A 20,733-nucleotide genomic window follows, 5' to 3' on the forward strand; every position below is an offset into this window, starting at 1 on the left:
TTGCTGTAGAGCCGTAATATTGTTGTACCGTAATATTTCTGTATAAGGATCCCTTGCAAATTCACCTATGATTTGGACTGTTAACAATCACATAAAAAAATTACATAGGGTCCCCTTCCCAAGCTTCTTTAACTTTGAGCTATACCAGCCCACATGGTCCATGGTATAGGTGGGCTCTGGAAGAGAGGGGTAAGCCAAGTCTCCCCCTCTCCCCCAAAGCCCTTGTCCAATCCATGGACGAGGGGCTCTTCCCCACCTCCGATGCCCAGGAGAAGGTGGGAAATATGCTTTGGGGGGGTGGATCCCCAAATGCTTGACTCTTCCCAGGTGAAATGAGTATGGGGTAATGAGGTATCCCTTACCCATTTTCACAAAGAGTTGATTAAACAAATACATAACAGTGAAAAAAGTCCTTTGATGTTCCTAATTAACCATAAGTAAACGTACCTTTGGTTACTCTCACGACAGTAACCTATGAAATGTCCCACAACCTATCCTCTCGACACCGCCGAATTATGGAGAACACTGTATGAGTCGATTCCTGCAGCAACGACTGACGAACAGCGCCACATGTCAATCCAAGCTCTGGACCTGCTATACTAAGTATACCCAGCTTCAGAGATGCTCCAGGGCTTAATATGCGGTTCTTTCTTTTAACCACTTAACCACTTGAGGACCGCAGTGTTAAACCCCCCTACCGACCAAGCTCTCTTTTGTTGCACTGGGCTGTGCAGGCTTTTCAGCCTCCTGCACAGCCCGGCTATGGAGCCCAGCGATCGGACTCACCTCCTTTTTTTGTCCCTTAGGGGACATGCCGTCTGAGGTGTCCGATTTCCTTTTTTCTCAGCCTGTATCAGGCTGTTTTACCCTCCCTTCCTCCTCCCTCCCCTTCCCTCCTCCCCTCCGAGATCCTGCATTGAACAGGACGGCGATCTGTCCTATTTCGCCTCTCATAGGCATCAGCCTTTGAGAGGACAGCGATCCCAGGCCAATCAGAAGCCGGGGATCGCCGATCTCGTACAGCGCTGTACGGATGTAAACAAAGGGGATTTCTTTCCCCTTTCGTTTACAAACAGCCTGCTAGCCGCCATCGGCGCCTAGCAGGCTAAACTCGGAACTCCACTCCGTGAACGGGCAGGGAATGATCGCACATGCGAGCGGCCGTTCCCTGGGAAACTGCAGCTCCAGGACTTGATGCCAATTGGCGTTAGGCAGTCCTGGGGCTACCACCGCGTTCACACCCATTAGCATGATGCGGTCGTTAGGTAGTTAAGATATGTACACCAGTTGGCACCCACACCCGCTGCCTCCCGGCTCCCACTAACACCCAGGTACAGCTTTCTTGGACATTTTTGTGATGACACATTTCTGGATGTTTGCCAAGCCTGTCACTCACTTGCAATGTTATACCACACCTTGCTGCTTGTGTGTCATTTTGCTGCATATTAAACTATAGTGCCAGACTTCCTTCCATCCTTTGGACTTCTAAGATATGTACATTTACACTAGCGATAGGTTGATACATTATCCATCATTTAATTGGATTTGAAAAAAAAACTTTGGTCATTCTAGCATGTGTGGGGGCTTTGCTTTTAACTGCTAAAGTCAGCATCCATTGACTTTAATACTAAATGCTAACTTTCAGGAATTATTGTTTTTACATAAATGCGAATGGCGAACAAATGTTTGTTCCCCACAAACTGTCTGCCGGTGAACAAGTTCGTCCATCACCAATTACAAGGATGATATCTAACAGGCAGAAATTGAGGTCCCTTGAACCACTGGGCAAGTGGTCAGATTTATGATGTAGTAATTGCTTTTATCCACAACCCATGTGTATTTAGAGGTGTATGTAATGCTTTTTTATTGTCATTGACTAACATACTCTTATGAGTTTTGACATTTTCTTGACACTTTTTTCTCAAATAAAAAGAAATTGAGAAAGATGAACAACACTATCTAGAAATAAAAGATAGAGTTTAATATTGTAGAACATACAGAAGTGGTTCACACTTACCAGATGTCCACTTTTTCTGAGACAGGCTCATTTCGGATGACTTCAGGAGCCATCCATGCTACGGTGCCAGCAAATGACATCTTGGTGCTTTTGTCACTAAGCTCTTTGGATGTTCCGAAGTCTGAGATCTTCACTGTGTCCGTGTGGGTAACTAGGACGCTGAAAGGAATAGCAGTAAGAAATATTTATCAGTACTTTTCTTTTTAAAATAATGCATATATTTCCATACCACAAGCTACTCTCAGGGCCCATTTCCACTTCAGCCGCGTGCGTCTGCGAGACGCGTGGGGGCACTTCCGGATCTGCAGTTATGCTGACGAATCCCATGAGCCGTGCCATGCACGGCTATGGGATTCGCACAGATCTGGATGGAAAAGCCAGCCGAATCACTAGCGCAAGTGATTCGGCCGGCGGCTCCATTACTTCCTATGGCAGAGTTTCCCCGCGCGATTTGCCTGCAGTAAAACTCTGCGGATTCGTTGCGGTTTCCGTGCAAATGGAAACGAGCCCTCAAAGCCACTCGTAACAGAGGTTTACCATTCTCTCCTGGGACAGATCAGGCCATAGCTGAAAGATGAATGAATTCACTACTGTGCAATAGTAGAATTTAGACTTTTCCAGATTTATGCTTAAATTTTCACTGTTGTTGCATGAATCCAACAGCAATCACACAACTGCAAATTTACTTTTCAGCAACTCTTGCAAGGGTCTGATATGAATCAGGCAAAGGTTGTAATCCTATATCTACTAACAACAGATAATATTTAACAAATCCAAACCAGCTCTTTGGTTATGATACCTGGATTTGAGATGTATTTGTAAACAAAGTCCCTGATGACATCATGGTAGAACTACTCACTTGGGTGATTTGAGGTCCCTATGGATGATCTTGTGCAGGTGGAGGTAGTTCATGCCACTAGCTATCCCACTTGACCAGTCCACCAGGAGTCTTGGGGTAACCTTGCGCCCAGCCCTGAGTACTTCATAAAGCTGACCATGGGCACAATACTCCATGATAAGACAGTAACATGGGGCCTGCGTACAAACACCCCTGTTGAGAGTTAAGAGGAAAGTCAGTTTTGGAATCAGTAGAGGAAAAGATGTTTCAAATAAAGGCAACCTTTAAATTTGTATACAGCATGTTCCTGTGATATCCAAATATAAAAGTTTTACATCATCAAAAACTAAAATTCTTGATTCAGAAACTCAACGACCTTATACTACAGTATCATTATTATTGATTTATATAGCGCCAGCATCTTCTGAGGTGCTGTACAAATAAGAATCAAATATAGGTGCATAGCACATGGGTTACAAATCATACAGCAATTACACTGAGAGAACCCCACCCTTGTGAGCTTACAATCTAAATGGGTAGGGACTGAACAAAAGGTACAGCCATAAGTAAACATGCCCTTTATCCATATAATTCTGTTAGAATGTGCAAGCAGCAAGGCTTGGCCAGTGGCTGAAGGGAATGACTAAAGGCCCATACACACGCTAGATGGATGTTGCACGATGGGAAGACATCGCTGGGCTGAGGCGTACAGATGATTTCTGTTGCCATTTGGGGTGGTCGGGTGGGGGGAGGACCAACGGAGCAGCACAGGTGTGATGTGTCACGTAAGGGGTCGGGAGAGACTGTTAACTGTTAATCCACCAGTCGAATCGATGGGTGGCCAGCGAGGGCTGCTATAAACATTTGTGGCAGAAGCGGTCATTCTCAGCCGTTCCAACCGACTTTAATTTAGCGTGTGTATAGACCTTTAGGTTAGATTGTATACGTACCTGAAAGTTTTAGTTGCACAAGTGATTAATGTGTTTTGGGACATTTCAGAGGAGGTAAGAAGCTCATGGGAATTCCTGAATGCATAAATATGAAGAGATGACTGGTGAAGGAAAGTTGTGTGCAATGCTTAGTTGTAATGAGGGTGGTATTTGAAAACTAGTGAGGAGATATAAGGTGGATTGTGAACAGTTTTGTAGGTCTTCAGAATTAGAAGTGTAAAGTGGATTCTCTGGGTAACTGGGGGTCTGTGAAGAGCTCGGCAAAGAGCGGAAGTAGTTGGGAAGAAAGAAAAGAGGTGGATGGGTAAAGCTGCAGAGCTTATGCTGGGCATACATGGTGCGTTTTGTATTATCAATCGAACCGCTGATGGCTCGATTGATAATATCCGACATGTCCGATCACCACGGTGGATCGATTCTGCACTTGATCCCCGCGGGTGGACAATAGAAAAAAAAAGAGCGGCAAATAAGAAGCGCCCGCGGGGACGAGTGGAAATCGATCCACGCGCCCGCGCGGGCATCGAGCCAACAGCTCGATTTCGCTGCATAAATGCACCGTGTATGCCCAGCATTAGGATAGATTGGAGAGATGCTAGCCTGTTATTTGCTAGGCCAAGCAGGAAGAAGTTGTAATAAACAAGGTGGGATTATGCCATGTGCTTCCATAGGGCTAAACTGGCCAATTGCCCAGGACTCCAAGCTCCTTGGAGGTCCCACAAACCAGGAACTGTAGAGGTCACAAGCTTGCTGTCAGTACAATATGAAAATGTCACAGGCCTCACATTCATTTTTGCACAGGGTCCCATTTTACCTAAAACCATTCCAGGTGGGATATGATTAGGACATGCACTACCAACTTTAGTGGCGTCTTGTGTGAGAGAGAGACAGTTGTGACATATGATTATGAGATAAAGGTTCAAGGCAGGATGCTAAGCTTGAGGGATTTCACATTGACTATGGATGGGACTGCAGCCTCTTGTCAGTCATGAGGAAGTGAAAGGCATTGTCCATTATGTTCAGTCTTATAATAAAATGAGTTAAGAGTGATCCGTGTGTAACGGTGTAATAATCTGGGCAAATCCCTAGAAAAAAGATAATGAGGATATAATGCAGAGAGCACCCTACTAGCTTGACTAGGGACAAATTGCAAGTCGGGCAACCAAGACGACCAGTCAATCACCTCTGCACAGTTTTAACTATGGTAGCAATTTATGCCTGATACCACGGACTTGTAGGTAAGGACTTGTAGGTAATTGAAACATCAAGAATAGACTTTGAACAGATTTGAAGACCCAGTTCACGCACACCAGTGTTCTCCTCAGGCTCTTTTAGCCAGGTGCTCCACTCATTGTCCTCCTATGCTGCACTGGCCCTGCATTCTCCCCTCGCACCCCACCCAGCTACTTTTTCATGCCACCCAGCTGGAAAAAAATTCTGGGGAGAACACTGAAGTAGCTAGTAAATCCAAAGGTACATCTTTGATCACCATATATAGGTCTGATAATGAGAAGCTTTTGTTCCGCACAAAATGTCTGTAAGGAGACTTCTGACACAGACCTCAGGGCTGTTGGAGACTCCCACAAGACCAGAGGGAGGGGGTGAACTGTGTAGAACCTTTTAATATGTGATTAGTTGTAACAAAGAAACACAGATGCTCACAAGTGAACCTCCACCTCTGCCCCCTCCCCCACTTTGCTCCTTAAAACATTCCTGAAGTGACATGTGACATGATGAGACAAACATATACACATACTGTATAGTACTAGCCCTACTAGGAAATTATTTGAAGTTCCTTTCTGTTTTCTAGCACAGCAACAGTGTTAAAGAGAACCCGAGGTGAGGTTCTGACATTGCAATCCACATACAGAGGCTGGGTCTGCCTATACTGCCCAGCCTCTGTTGCTATTTCAATCCCCCCTAAGCCCCCACCCCCCCTGCGCTCTGCTATCCCCCATAAATCACAGCCGCGCTGCCGACACACAGTGTGTCACAGCGGGCTGTGTTTATCTCTGTACTGTCAGTCTGCCGCTCCCCCCGCCTCCTGCATAGCTCCGGTCCCCACCCTCCCCGCTGATTGGAGGGAAGGGACACGGGCGGGACCTATGCAGGAGGCGGGGGGAGCACGCAGAGAGACAGTACAGATGTAAACACAGCCCGCACAGCGTGGCTGGGATTTATGGTGGATTGCAGAGCGCAGAGGGAACTTAGGGGGGATTGAAATAGCAACAGAGGCTGGGCAGTATAGGCAGACCCAGCCTCTGTACGTGGATTGCATTGTCAAAACCCCGCCTCGGGTTTTCTTTAAAAAAACAACAAGTTGCTATCTATGCAGAAGAGCTTGTTGAATTCAGTTCAGTTTCCTTTAAGTAAATAGAAAGTAAAAGACGGATCTCTATCAGAGAGAAGAGAGATAATAAGGTTTCACTGCAAGAAAGTTCAAAGGGTAATTACTTCTGAATCTTGTTCAGCTTTAAAGGCAGAGTGTGGATACTAAACTGAAGTTGTTTTTTAAGATTGCTGTAAACTGTAACAAGTTATAAAACTGAAAATAAAAATATTATTTTTATACTACTGTAGTAATGTTCTATTTATCATCCATAATGCATCAATTATCTCACAAGTTTATTTTCACTTAAAGAGAAACAGTGGCAAAAAATTGAACTTCATCCCAATCAGTAGCTGATATTCCCTTTCCCATGAGAAATCTTTTCCTTTTCTCAAACGGACCATCAGGGGGCTCTGTGTGGCTAATATTTTGGTGAAACCCCTCCCACAGTGTGATGCCAGGACCATGGTCCTGACAGTTTCCTGTCTGTGAACCTCATTGCATTGTGGGAATCACCTGTCAGCAGTAAAAACGTCACCATGTGATAAATGTCAGAATGTAAATCAGGGAGAGGAAAGATTTTACAAAGGGAAAACACTGACATTTATTCATAATTATTGTAAAAATGAAGCACTTTTTTTATTACATTATTTTACTTTAAGTCCACTTTAACTACTGTAAGGTAACTCAACATTTTTTGGAACTATGCATCACTGAATAACTGCAGATACTAATCCAGTTTCCAGGTCAGTAAGTAATATTCTTATCTTTAGATAACCCTGGAAAAAGAAAAAGTGAAGCTGGTTCTCATAGCAACCATATGTCTAGTATCCTTCCTGTAGTGAATGTCACAAAATGACTGCATGACAAAAAATAAATAGCCCTCTTTTCTCAGTTTTTACACCACAGTCACAGTTTGTTTACATTTTAAGCAAACCTTCCCTATCTAAGAAAGGCATTGCTTCTTTTCCACTGCGCAAATAAGAGATGCTTACAAAAAAACAAAAGAAAAAAAAACGCCAGGCAATCTGTTATGAATTCTGAATCAATCACTACCAAATAAATACTGATCTAACGTGTTTCAGATGAGCTCTTCTTCCTGTTAATCAGCGCGATGGAGGAGATGATGGTGCAGTGCGCATCTGCATACAGCATCTCCTGCACACTTCAACTCGCCAGCCTCGCTCACCTTAAATGAACTCTCGATGAGCTTCTTCATCCTTGCTGTACAGACCAGAGGCAGCTTTTCATGGGGAAACAGCAAGAGGAGGCTTGAAATACAGTATGTAAGCAATTACTACGTGACAAGGTTCAGAGAAACTGATTGCTGGAAAACAGCTACTCTAAGTGCCAATGTTATATAAGGGATAACGAGCACCTTTACTGCAATGGTAAGCATACTGGCACTGGCCAATAGCCACCCGAGGATGAATACATTTATAAATCTTGTTACACTGCAGCAGAATTCTAATACTCTTAAAAGATAGGTGTACGCTACATTTATTGCAAAATGGAAAATAGCAACAGGGAGCGGATAGGCAGTCACACAGTAAATAAGAATATTTTTAACTATAGTGATTTCTCTTACAGTAGCAGACCTATGTAGTACAGAATGAACATCAGTCCCATGATCAATGTATTGGAACTTGATACTTCAGTAGATAATGCCATGGCTTTGCTTTTTCAACTCTGTGACTGGAGTCTTCTGATTATCACAGAGGTAGAAATCTCGGAGGTAGTCTAGTCTAGGGGACCCAGCAGGAAACCTCTTGCAGAAATTCTTTAAACTTAATTGGGTGGACAGCACCCTCTGGAACTGCTAGATTTCATTTGGTTGTAGAAAACTACGCCGATAATATTCAGCCGATCACAACGTTTTGCGCTTTAGAGGGTACAGTGATTGGAGAACTGCTCCCTTTGTATCATTGTATGTTATAAACACAATAAATAAATAATAATAATAATAATAATAATAATATACTAGCACCAAAATTTCCCTGAAGCCTCACTGTGACCTCTCAGGCTGAATTTCTACTCACCTTCTGGAGTTGCAGGAACGTCTTTTGACGCACATTTTTCTCTAACACAGCAAGCACAGAACACAAAAATTTGTCGGTGGATGTATGCACGCAGTGTCCGGAATAAAGCAACCTGCTGTCAGGCTTTTTTTTTTTCTGCACACAAATTTGCATGGACCAAAAAAAAAAACACATTTAGATGGATTTGGCCAAACGAATGTTAATGGAAACCTGAGGTAAAAATAAATTGATGAGATAAAAAATTGTATCTATCAACCTACTTTAAAAATGACCTTTTTTTTAGAGTACCAGTTTTTTTTTTTAAGTTGAAAAAATAGGTTTAATGATGTATTGTCTCATATGAATGGTACAGTCTTTCACACAGCTCCATCTACATCAGGGGATCTCTGTTACCCAGCAGGGATCAATCCCTTGGGTGACAGTGCACTGCTGACACTGTGCAGATGTGTCATCAGCCTCCAGGCTAGCGATATCAAGCAGTTTTCTTCCCCAAGTAGACTCTGGAAGATCATGTGATAAAAAAAAAAAAACAATCCACAGGGATTATCTTGCTAGCTGTAAAAATGCCAGCACAACATCTCTGATAGGAATGTAAATCAAGGTGTGATACGTTTTTACAATGGGCAATATTTGACTAAATCATTTATAAATGAATATTTTTAAAATAAGCAGTTGTATTCATTAAGTTATAAACAGTTGTGTTCCTCTTTATCTTGACAATCGGAATAAGTTTAAATAAGGTGCCACACATTAAAAGAGAATAATAGATAAGGTGGCTATACATGATGCGAGTTATTTTTATAAATAGGACACTTGAGAAAAGCTGTCACTATCTTACCCTGTAAATGCTTCTGTGCTTGTGTGATGCCTTTCTGATTTCAGTACTCCATGATGATATTCCTGTCATCAACAGTTAACGGCAAAGCTTACCATTTCCTCTACCTTGGCTACTGGACAGTGTATAGCAATATGTGAAGCCTCTCTTACGGTAAGATATATACATACTGAGGCAATCTCAAGCATTGTTATTAGTAATCCTAATCAGCGTTTGATATAAGTGCACATTTCATTTTTGTGCAAAGTGAACTCTGAAGACTTAATGCTGCACTACCATAAATTACCAACCTTATTTTGAACCATAAAGCCAGACAGGTATTTTAGAAGAAATTATACCGCGCTCAGTAGTTTATGAAGTTTATAAACTGCATCTTAAAAACAAGACTCATTTTCTGTCAGTTTGATTCTGACAAGAAAACAGCACGCCCACAGGAGTAATCATTACTGATGATTCATTCACAAGTTACCAAAAGAAAGTCATTGAATCACGTAATGAGCCCTAATCACAATACCTACTTGAACGCTATGATGTTCGGGTGCTTTAGTTTTCTCAAGTGTTTAATATCGGTTTCCTTCTGTTCTCTCACTTTCTTGATGGCAACTTCCTCCCCTCGGAACTTCCCGAGGAAAACGGCTCCTTGAGCTCCGCTGCCAAGCCACTGCAGCTCTGAAATCTCCTCAAACGGGACTTCCCAAGTATCTGAGGGTGAGAAAGACAGAAAACGGTACTATTACAACGAAGAACAGAAGAGCCAAGAGGTGATGGTCACAGACTTGTGAGTGGCCAACTTGCAATCCAACTAATGCTGGGATATACGAAAGTTAAACTCAAACACAATTATTGCTGAGACAGACCATGGGCAAATCTAAACAAGACTAATGCTGGGATGGGTGATGGTCAACCTCAAACCTAAGCAATGCTGGGATAGATAATAACCAACTTCAAACCCAACTAAAGCCGAGATGGATAATGGCCAACCTCATGCCGAAACAATGCTGGGAGTTCTGAACCATGCATGCCCAGTGAAAAAAAGCACATGTGCATTTCTTCTTTCGCTCATGCACGAGTGCTTCTTTTTACTGGGCATACGCAGTTCAAGAGCACTCACATGTGATCATGGACATTTCTTGGCAATGGACTGGACTCAGAAGCCAGCTGAATATTAAAAAGGCCATGAAAGGGGAACAGGAGGGTTGTACATGAAAACACATGAAAAAAGTACACCAGGGAAATTTGTGTGCTGGCTAATGCTGCTATTAGAATACATGCTGCATACATTTTACCATTGAGTGCTGCATAATTAGGATAACAGAATATCGTTAATTTTACCAACATTTTATTTTCACTTTATCTAACCTTTCTCTTACACTAACTATCACTCTTTTTACTCCTAAACACTAACCTACCACTATCTAGCCTAACAATTACCGATCTTACCTACTCCTAACGCTAACCTACCACTATCTAAGCCTATCTAAACCTAAATATGCTAAGCTATCCCTATCTAAACCTAATAGTAACTAACTCCTACCCATTCCCAACATTAATCTACACCTACACATACAATATGTTAACTTATTGGATCGCCACAATATTTGCCACCCCTCACAGTTTGGTTATATTTGCTGCCCAAATTGTCCACCAGGTGACGCTATAGCCACAATTAGTATTGCGGTTATTGTGGTGCTCACATTTCTAATCTTACGTGAGCCAATGAGCGAATGAGCAGTATGAAGGTAGTCGGGGTACGTGCATTTACACATTAAGTGCATTTGCACTTAATTTAAAATTAACTTCAGATATACTTTAAGAGGCAGGATGTTACTAAAAAAGGGCACTAAAAAGAGACATATGTTCTACCCATTCACAGTCCAATGCAGTGACAGTTTTGGAGGAAGTTATATTTAAAGATATTTTTAACTCATTAGTTTCATTGTACATTTATGTTAAGTGCTTTACCAAGCATGCCTTTTAGTTTACATTGTGGTTAGCGGCTGGAGACCAAGTGAAAATCAAGGCTTTTACCGTAATGATGTCTGCAAAAGCATTCATGCTAATGGTAGGGTCCTTATTAGCAGTTTAAGTGAACAGTGTATTACGGGATTAAGTGTTTTGGATTATCATCTCTTAGAGTATGTATACACTGTATTGGCCATCAATGTAACATATACATCTAGCATCACCCAATTGTTAGATATAAAATATATTCTATTTTGATGATGCTTCTTTGGTGTCCCAAGGTAAAAAGTAAAGGCATTCTACTGTAGATGGCTCACTGTTTGAAGCCTTGGTATAATAGAATGAAATTCACTCTCTGACCTACAGTAACCTAGAAGCTGAAACATGGCTGGCAAGTAAGTGTTTGCTGTGGGTGACAATTAGTTTTGGTGTTTAAATTCGGAACATTGTTCTGAATTCACCCAAATACCACACACGTGGCGCTTTGAGTCCGCAAGGAGAAAAGCGCAATATAAATGTTATTTGTCTTGTCTTGTCTCTTCAGCATCATTCAGCACTGAACCTGTGAACAAAAGGAAGACGTATTGAAGTTATATGTTAAGTGCACCATAAATCACAAGTAAGTGAATTCCTCCTGACCCTGTCCGCAGGTTCAGTGCTGAATGGTGCTGAAATGTGGCGTTTAGGTAAATTCTGAATGAGGTTCCAATGGCTGTACAATGGCTGTTTTTGCAAACACCTGGAAAACCCCATATACATGTTCTCCAAGGTATTTTCAAGGTGGCTGTCAGGTATGGTGAACAATGCAGGAAACTGCCAAAGACCTTCCTGCTCTTATTGGGAGTTAATAGGGAAACTCTGCCAGAAATCTATTGCCCCAACATGTCTGACCCATCGACTGTTAATTGATTTTTGCCTAAAATCAATCAATTTGCCTAATTAGACAGGACAAAAGATTTGCATCGATCAGGGGCAAGGGTCATTTGCATTACAGTCCTGGATTCTTAAGACTGTCTAAAGACAATTACAAATCCTTTGGCTGATAAAATAGCTTACATAATATAAGAAAATATTTTTATGTTAATGCTACCACTGTAGACATTAGAGGATCAGGGAGAGCCGATACAGGGCTGACCTCTCTGGTCCAGGGGATCTGGTGGAGTCAGAACCTCTGCATCTCATATTGCTACACTAGAGATAGTAAAGGGGTTATTAACAGGGCCAAAAACTTTAAAAACAACATTCTGTTTAGAAGGCAATGTTTTATCTTACTAAACCATCTTTTCTTTAAAGGATACCAGTTGTGAAATAACTAAGAGAAACGGGGGGAGCAGGCATATACTGTTACCTGTCCTGATGCCTACCACTCCCCCGTTCTCCTCTCTGCCCCTGCAGTCTACCTAAATGCCCCTCCAGCAGCCTCTTCCGGGTTGCTGAAGTTGGGCACTACTGCGCAGGCGCTGGCTGGGCCGTGCGGGTCCTACAGCGTGCGCCAGTGGCTGGGAGTGCTCTGTGCATGTGTGTGACGTCACTATGTCATGTGCATGACATCATGTGCAGTGCACTCCCGGCCACGGACGCGCGCTGTAGGACAGGTAACAGCATATGCTTGCTCCCCCCCCCCCCCCTCCCGAAACCGTTTCTCTAGGTTATTTCACATCTGGCATCCTTTAAAGAGTAACTGTCAGGAATAAACTCCAAAATCAATTCTTTATTTTTATCTGGTAAACAAATAATAAGGATGCTAACCAGGAAATCCAAAAGAAGTTAAAAATCACTCCTATTTTTTGTCTCCATAAAACATCATCCCCATTTTCCCTGGCTCTTATCTGGTACATCTGCCATACAAAGGAAGTTGCAGAGCATGCTGGGTTTTCTTCTTTTCTAACATACTTCCCCTCAGACTAAACTAATGCAGCCTGATTGACTGAAGCCTCTTTCCCTCCTGTTTTCCCCTCCAACCAGAGCCGGGACAAGGTCCTTCAGCACCCAAGACTGAGACACCAAAGTGCACCCCTCCATCCCTCCCACCCCAGCTGTCACACACTGATTGCTATTAGACTAAGAGGTGCCACAGGGCCCACAACCTCCCCAACACCTTAATATCTAGTTATATGGCTTGCAGTCACTGCCATGTATCCCCTTTTCCTATTTCTTTCTGCTTCAAACACAATTAGGAATGACAGCTGAATGAATTCTGCGCCCCCTCCTACACTGCGCCCTGAGGCTGGAGCCTCTCCAGCCTATGCCTCGGCCCGGCCCTGCCTCCAACACCTCTGTTCCTCTCTGAATGGCCAGTATTTCTCAATGCACTTTCTACTGCAGACCTGAGTGGGAGTGTCTGAAGACTGGGCGGGGGAGCAGGCAATGATACACAGACAGAGTAAGGGAGTAAATGATGTCAGGATTGGCTTCAAGATAGACACAGGCAAGTTGGAAAATCCTATAGAATTAAAAAAATCACTAAAATCATAATGTAGACAGTGCAAAACATATGTTATGTAAGTAGAGCAAGTATTTACAGTGGCTTGCAAAAGTATTCGGCCCCCTTGAAGTTTTCCACATTTTGTCATATTACTGCCACAAACATGAATCAATTTTATTGGAATTCCACGTGACAGACCAACACAAAGTGGTGTACATGTGAGAAGTGGAACGAAAATCATACATTATTCCAAACATTTTTTACAAATCAATAACTGCAAAGTGGGGTGTGCGTAATTATTCAGCCCCCTGAGTCAATACTTTGTAGAACCACCATTTGATGCAATTACAGCTGCCAGTCTTTTAGGGTATGTCTCTACCAGCTTTACACATCTAGAGACTGAAATCCTTGCCCATTTTTCTTTTCAAAACAGCTTCAGCTCAGTCAGTTTAGATGGACAGCGTTTGTGAACAGCAGTTTTCAGATCTTGCCACAGATTCTCGATTGGATTTAGATCTGGACTTTGACTGGGCCATTCTAACACATGGATATGTTTTGTTTTAAGCCATTCCATTGTTGCCCTGGCTTTATGTTTAGGGTCATTGTCCTGCTGGAAGGTGAACCTCTGCCCCAGTCTCAAGTCTTTTGCAGACTCCAAGAGGTTTTCTTCCAAGATTGCCCTGTATTTGGCTCCATCCATCTTCCCATCAACTTTGACAAGCTTCCCTGTCCCTGCTGAAGAGAAGCAACCCCAGAGCATGATGCTGCCACCACATTTGACAGTGGGGATGGTGTGTTCTGAGTGATGTGCAGTGTTAGTTTTCTGCCACATAGCGTTTTGCATTTTGGCCAAAAAGTTCCATTTTGGACTCATCCGACCAGAGCACCTTCTTCCACATGTTTGCTGTGTCCCCCATATGGCTTGTGGCAAACTGCAAACGGGACTTCTTATGCTTTTCCGTTAACAATGGCTTTCTTCTTGCCACTCTTCCATAAGAGCCAACTTTGTGCAGTGCACGTTTAATAGTTGTCCTATGGACAGATTCCCCCACCTGAGCTGTAGATCTCTGCAGCTCGTCCAGAGTCACCATGGGCCTCTTGACTGCATTTCTGATCAGCGCTCTCCTTTTTTGGCCTGTGAGTTTAGGTGGACGGCCTTGTCTTGGTAGGTTTACAGTTGTGCCATACTCCTTCCATTTCTGAATGATCGCTTGAACAGTGCTCCGTGGGATGTCCAAGGCTTTGGAAATCTTTTTGTAGCTTAAACCTGCTTTAAATTTCTCAATAACTTTATCCCTGCCCTGTCTGGTGTGTTCTTTGGACTTCATGCTGTTGTTGCTCCCAATATTCTCTTAGACAACCTCGGAGGCCATCACAGAGCAGCTGTATTTGTACTGACATTAGATTACACACAGGTGCACTCTATTTAGTCATTAGCACTCATCAGGAAATGTCTATGGGCAACTGACTGCACTCAGACCAAAGGGGGCTGAATAATTATGCACACCTCACTTTGATTTGTAAAAAATGTTTGGAATCATGTATGATTTTCGTTCCACTTCTCACGTGTACACCACTTTGTATTGGTCTTTCACGTGGAATTCCAATAAAACTGAGTCATGTTTGTGGCAGTAATGTGACAAAATGTGGAAAACTTCAAGGGGGCCAAATACTTTTGTAAGCCACTGTATCTACTTATAAATGTGTTTTTTTTCTGATGTAGTATGGCTGACAGCTCCACTTTAATATGCATTGCAGACCACCTGCTCCATAAACAGAGACAGTGCAAACAGAAAAGCCATGACAGAGGAAGATGTGATTAGCTTTGTGCTCCTCTAGACCCCACTCCAACCTCTTCACCCCAGCCTTGCCCTTCACATGACTATGTGACATGGACACAGGCTGACACACAGGCTCCTCAGTCAATAACAGACAATGAGTACTATAATCAGTGTCCTGCTGCTGCAGACAATAGACAGTGAGGAGGGAGGGGGTCAGCCATCTGCTCTGCAGCATCTAGCAAGTCACAAAATCTTAACTGTATCTCTCCATCAGAAGAACAACAAATATGTGTAGTAAGGTTGAGATGTCACACTCCTTACTACTGCTGTGGAGTATTGTGCCTTGTTGGCCATAAGTTAAAGCAGGAAGTTTTGAATCAGGATGAGTATTCAGGAATAGTCTGGAAAAGGCACATTGGCTGAGAGCGTAATCTTTTTTTAATGGCTTTTTATTGGCTAAGTAAGCCAATAAATGGTATCCTCTGATTTACAACTTCCTGCTTACTGACAACTGGGATAGACTTGACTACACTTGGAGTAGTAGTTTGCATTCCTCATCCTATTAAGTGTTAAATCACACTTCTTTTTCCCCTTTATTTTGTCATAAAACTAAAATCCACTTAGAACTGCCTTTATTTCTCATTTAAAGCGAGACTGAAATATGTTTATTAAAAAACAACACCTTTCACTTACCTGGGGCTTCTGCTAGCCCCCTGCAGTCTCCCTGTGCCTGCGCTGTCTTGGAACCATTCTCCGTTCCCCCACAGGGGCTTCGCTTCTTGATCACCGACTTCCGAAGCGTTGGCCACCGCGCCTGCGTGGCCCTGGCGGTGTGTGTCCTCATTCGCGCTCCTGCTGCCAGAAGTGTCCTGCGCAGACGCAGTACAAGAAAATCTTGTACTGCACCTGCGCAGAACGCTCCTGTCAAGAGGACGCGCACAGCCAGGACAGCGACTTGTAGACAAGAAACAAAGCCACGACAGGGGACCGGAGAATCGTTCAGAAACGGAGCGGGCACAAGGAGGCTGCAGGGGGCTGGCAGAAGCACCAGGTATGTGAAAGTCTTATCATATTTCAGCTCTGCTGTAAGTGTCCAATGATGTCAGATCAGCTCCTGTGCTCAGCCCCCATCCACTGTAAAGGGTTGTATTAAGAAACACCTAAACATCATTCCCATCTAGCGTCTGAGGAAAGTCCTTCCACTGTCAGTTCACACAGTGACAACAGAGACAGAGATTCATCTGACCTGTTGTCATCAGTGTGTAGTTCAGCCATGTTACTGCATGTATGCACTTTTAGAAAAACTGGTTAATGTTACACAGCACTGTACAATAAATACATTTACAAACATTGATAGACACAATGGGGCATAGAGTAGGACACGAGGAGGACAAAGGCAGACACATGGGGGACACAGGAGGACACTAGGAGACACAAGAGGTACAAGGGGGCATGAGGTACAAAGGGAGCATAATCCACAAGATGCCCCTTCACCATGGATTCACCATGTTTAGTATATGTATATTTTTCCCCTGGTATTTGCCTTAAACCTAGGTGCGTCTTATAGTCCGAAAAATGCAGTAAGTTGCAGGAAAGCCACTAAGTAATAATTGTGAAGCAAGGAAATTACAAATCACAGTTACTAGTGAAAAACACTATACGTGATCATCCATGGGGACAGTATAAAGCATTATAATGGTGAGTGTGATGCTGTGTTTAGTATATTATGGCTGATGCATACCTCCCAATGAGACAGAGGTACACATTTTGTACAAACATATATCCTTGAAAGATTGCCACAGCTCATCATGCCATAATAATTTCTACTACATTTGCCCCTCACTAATCTTTCTTTACAATTGCATTCGGAGATCAGCAAGGCAACCATTTAGACGTTTGACATAAGATTTAGCACAATGTAACTACTTTTTAGTAGGTAATTACATTTCTGTAAACAGATCTATACAGCAGGCTAAACAAAGGGAAATTGCAGGAGGAAAGTGGGACATGGGCATTCTGCTTCCAGAAAAGGGTCAATTCTGAGCTTTGCTGGAGTTTATCTGTATATTTTTTTTTTACAACACTGCTCCTGCTTTTGTCTCATGTTTTCTTTATAAACATTTTCATTGTACTGAAAGACAGTAACACAGCTATTGAGCTTATAACAAAATATAAAAATGCATATTTAGAAAATATCCAGAAGGCTTCTTTTACACTGTAAATCGTAATTCTGATTTTCCCTGGATGCTAGCAACACAGGAAATAAAACGTATAAAAACGCAGCATGCAGGACTTTAGTGTAAAAGAGGCCTTACAGCCATAAAACAAAATAAACGTTTCTTCCTTTGCTCTGGGATTCCATTCCCTCATATTTTTGCCAAGGTGTTCTTAGTAGAGATGGTCAATGACATGCTAAAGTCCTTCTAGTCTTTGCACATTTTACATGCCGATATATATGCAGCTGGGATTTGAAAATAAATCAAATAGTACATGTACATTCATCCCAAAATAAAATGCAAAATAAATTACTTTCTACGTAAGTCGATGTCACAGAAGGCAGAAAAAAAAAATCTGACAGACTTGATAGGCTTTAGACTCGCCCATCCCCTCAAGGGGGATTCTCAAGGTTTTCTTTATTTTCTAAAGCACTTTCTAAACGGAAATTGCTCAGTCCAGATGTCATAATAGTGAGCAAATAAGTATGGTGGCTGTCATGTATCTTTGCATAGTTCCTTTCCTGGAAGTGCTTATGAAAAAAAAATAAGGAAATGCTGAAAATCATCCATGAGGAGATGGACCAGACCTAAACAGCAGGCTGCAGTTTTCACAGAAAGGGCTTCTTATGCCATGTCTTTGTGAGCAGCATGATGTCTCTGAGCCAAGCATTAGCAGTCGCTCCCACTTAGCCATCTGTTAACTCTTTCAACTGAGTTACCTCAGGCCAACAGTTTATTAAAACATGTACCGTATATAGATATGTGCCTAGAGTAGAGCTGAAAGCAGCATTCATTTTAAGGGAAAAATTATATACATTTATTAAGAGTAAGAAAATGGGTTCAAGAGCTATTTTAATTGTGAAACTTTTTACTGAATTGCTTACCTTGTTGTTGCAGCTTATAATCAGTTGAATACGCCTTGCCTATCATGTTCCATACAGGCCGAAGACAGCCAAAAAGTCCTTCCAGGAAACTGCCGTTCCCACTTCCTGACCGGCTGAAATGTATCTTGATGTCTTCGGTGCCACTGTTACTTCCTCCATCTCCTGAGTGGCTCCCACCCTGGGGCACACTATTCTCAGCTTCATCTTGGTCCCTCAGCTGTAGAACACTGTTTTCAAATTGATCTCTGGAGTCCTCGCTGATGGAGGTTAGGACAGCTGCAGTGACCGGGCTGCTGGCATTGTCTAGATGATCACATTTATCTTGGGTGTCAGGAGGCTGAAGGTAGCTTGTTGTGGCTGGATCACCAAACCCTACCATGTACTCTTTATCCTCTCGCATGTCAACAATTATATTGGGAGAAGATGACCAACTCAAGGGCTTGTGCGGACTGGCCATGGTACCATCGATGTGCATGGGGAAGCCACCCCCAAGACACCGTTTCTCTAGATGGTCCCTTCAGCTCTGCTTTGAACTGTAATGTAGATCACATGGACCTGAAAGTAGAAGGAAAAATAAATGTAGGGTTTTCAAAAAAGAATTAGAAAAACTGTGAACAGAAATTATGTATTTATGTATGAAGGCGTGGGTTAAAATAACTTTAACAAGCTTATTCAACAAGGTAGAGCAAGCAGCTATGACTAGGTGCAAAGTGACATAACCACAGAAATCACATTTCTTTTCAGTTCTACTCAAATGACAAAATAATACAATGAAAATTGTTGGCCTAGTGTACTGATCTTAGACTATGCACATATTGTTTCCTTTTTAAAGAAGTCCAAAAAGTGTCTGAATAGCACCCTATAGTGTACCTTTGTCAAGATACTTATGGAATGCGATTCAGACTTGCGTGCTCCAATTTGTCGCTCCCGTCCATTAGCAGACTGTACTAGTCAGTGATAAACAAGAAATGGAGACACCGAGAGACGAGTATGGTGTAGTATGTACGGGTAATACGGGTATGAAAAAGCAAGTATGTAATCAGACCTGAATGAGTCTGCTTGGAGGAATTAAGTCCACTTCTGTCTCCTGTATTTTTAACATATTTAGAGATTTTTAGTATTCTGGCGCCTCTGTCCATGTGTACGTTAATCAGTGATAAAATCATTTCTCACCTAATACTCCATTTGTATGCGCCAGGGCTGCTTTACAGTTATTACATGTTCCCATTGGTTTATGATCTATACACAGGCTACTACTAAATATTTTGAAATATGTCAGCAAAATCCTGTGACCTTCAACAATCCCAGCGGTTTTGTAAATCAATAATAAATGTGCATGCCAGATGATGTATTTTTAGAACAATTAGTTATTGAGTGTTAGAGACACATGTGAAGGAGCTAAACTATTGAGCAATATGTAAGCATTCATTTGGAAATGAGGTTTAAAGTCCATCCAAACAAAAAAGAAATTAAGTCAGAGGAGTAAACAAGAGCTGATAGCACTATAGGTGGTGCTGGCGCCTGAACACACGCGCTCTGCAGTGCTCTCTTTGAATTACCCAGAATGCACAGTAAAGGGTTTAACAGAGCGTGACAATATCAGAGCACAACCTCTGGTGACAGCTGCCTACCAGGGCCTGTCCTTAGGTGGAATAAACCCATTCAGCTTGAAGTTCATTAGAGATGTTCTGCAGGTTTTTGAGTCTGTGAAGACATCCCTGCTTGATGATATACCCTGGCACTCATCCACTCTCTGCATTCTGACATTTTCAGGCTTCTATCAGTGGCTTTTAATGGCTTTGCAAATAAAGGAATGAAATGCAAATTTAAACCACCTATGCTAAACACCTAGCAAATGTACAACAATGTGTGAAGCCAGTCACAGACTAATGCCTGGTACACACCATGCAATTTCCCATCAGATAGATGGGTCGATATATAATTACCGAAAGAGCCTATCGGATTTCCGATCGTTTTTCTGATCAATTGTCTGATCACTTCTATGCAAATCAATCAGAAAAATGATCAGAAATCAAACTGACCTGTTGGAAATTATCTATTCGACCCATCTATCTGATGGAAAATTGCGTGGTGTGTACCAGGCTTTAAGGCAAGGTTAAAGCTACTTACACACCTTAAAGTGGTCCCAAATTAAAAATACAAGATTTCAGAAATAAAATGTATTTTCTAAATTATAATAATAAATAGCAGCCTTTTTTCAGCTGCATGATGACAAAAATAAAATAGTTTACATTTATTGGAGGAACCCCTCCCTTACTTTCAAATTGCCGGGACAGAATCCGGCAAAATGCTGGAGTAGATGGTGTCCAGCAAAGGAGGAATTGCTAATGGCTGCCACCTGTATAACCCTAGTTATGAAAAGAGAAGGGTGAAAAGCATGCACTAAAATGTTCATAGGCTTGAAGGAGTGTTTATTTATCTTTCTATGTGTCAGAATGG

The 20,733-nt window shown here is 42.3% G+C and overlaps 1 protein-coding gene across 6 annotated transcripts in view; it reads right to left on the reverse strand.

The window, feature by feature from the left end:
* MAP3K13 (mitogen-activated protein kinase kinase kinase 13) overlaps positions 1–20,733 on the reverse strand; it is a 171,742-nt gene that overhangs the window by 62,244 nt on the left and 88,765 nt on the right. For all 6 annotated transcript variants that reach the window (XM_068245074.1, XM_068245078.1, XM_068245076.1 and 3 more), the window contains 4 exons: positions 18,274–18,828; positions 9,524–9,707; positions 2,877–3,068; positions 2,018–2,176 (listed from right to left, as the gene is read on the reverse strand). In XM_068245074.1, the coding sequence (XP_068101175.1) occupies positions 2,018–2,176; positions 2,877–3,068; positions 9,524–9,707; positions 18,274–18,748 (1,010 nt within the window). In that variant the 5' untranslated portion in view covers positions 18,749–18,828. The remainder of the gene's footprint in view (positions 1–2,017; positions 2,177–2,876; positions 3,069–9,523; positions 9,708–18,273; positions 18,829–20,733) is intronic.

This window comes from Hyperolius riggenbachi, chromosome 7 (genome assembly GCF_040937935.1).
Source record: "Hyperolius riggenbachi isolate aHypRig1 chromosome 7, aHypRig1.pri, whole genome shotgun sequence".
In the NCBI taxonomy this organism is placed as follows: domain Eukaryota; kingdom Metazoa; phylum Chordata; class Amphibia; order Anura; family Hyperoliidae; genus Hyperolius; species Hyperolius riggenbachi.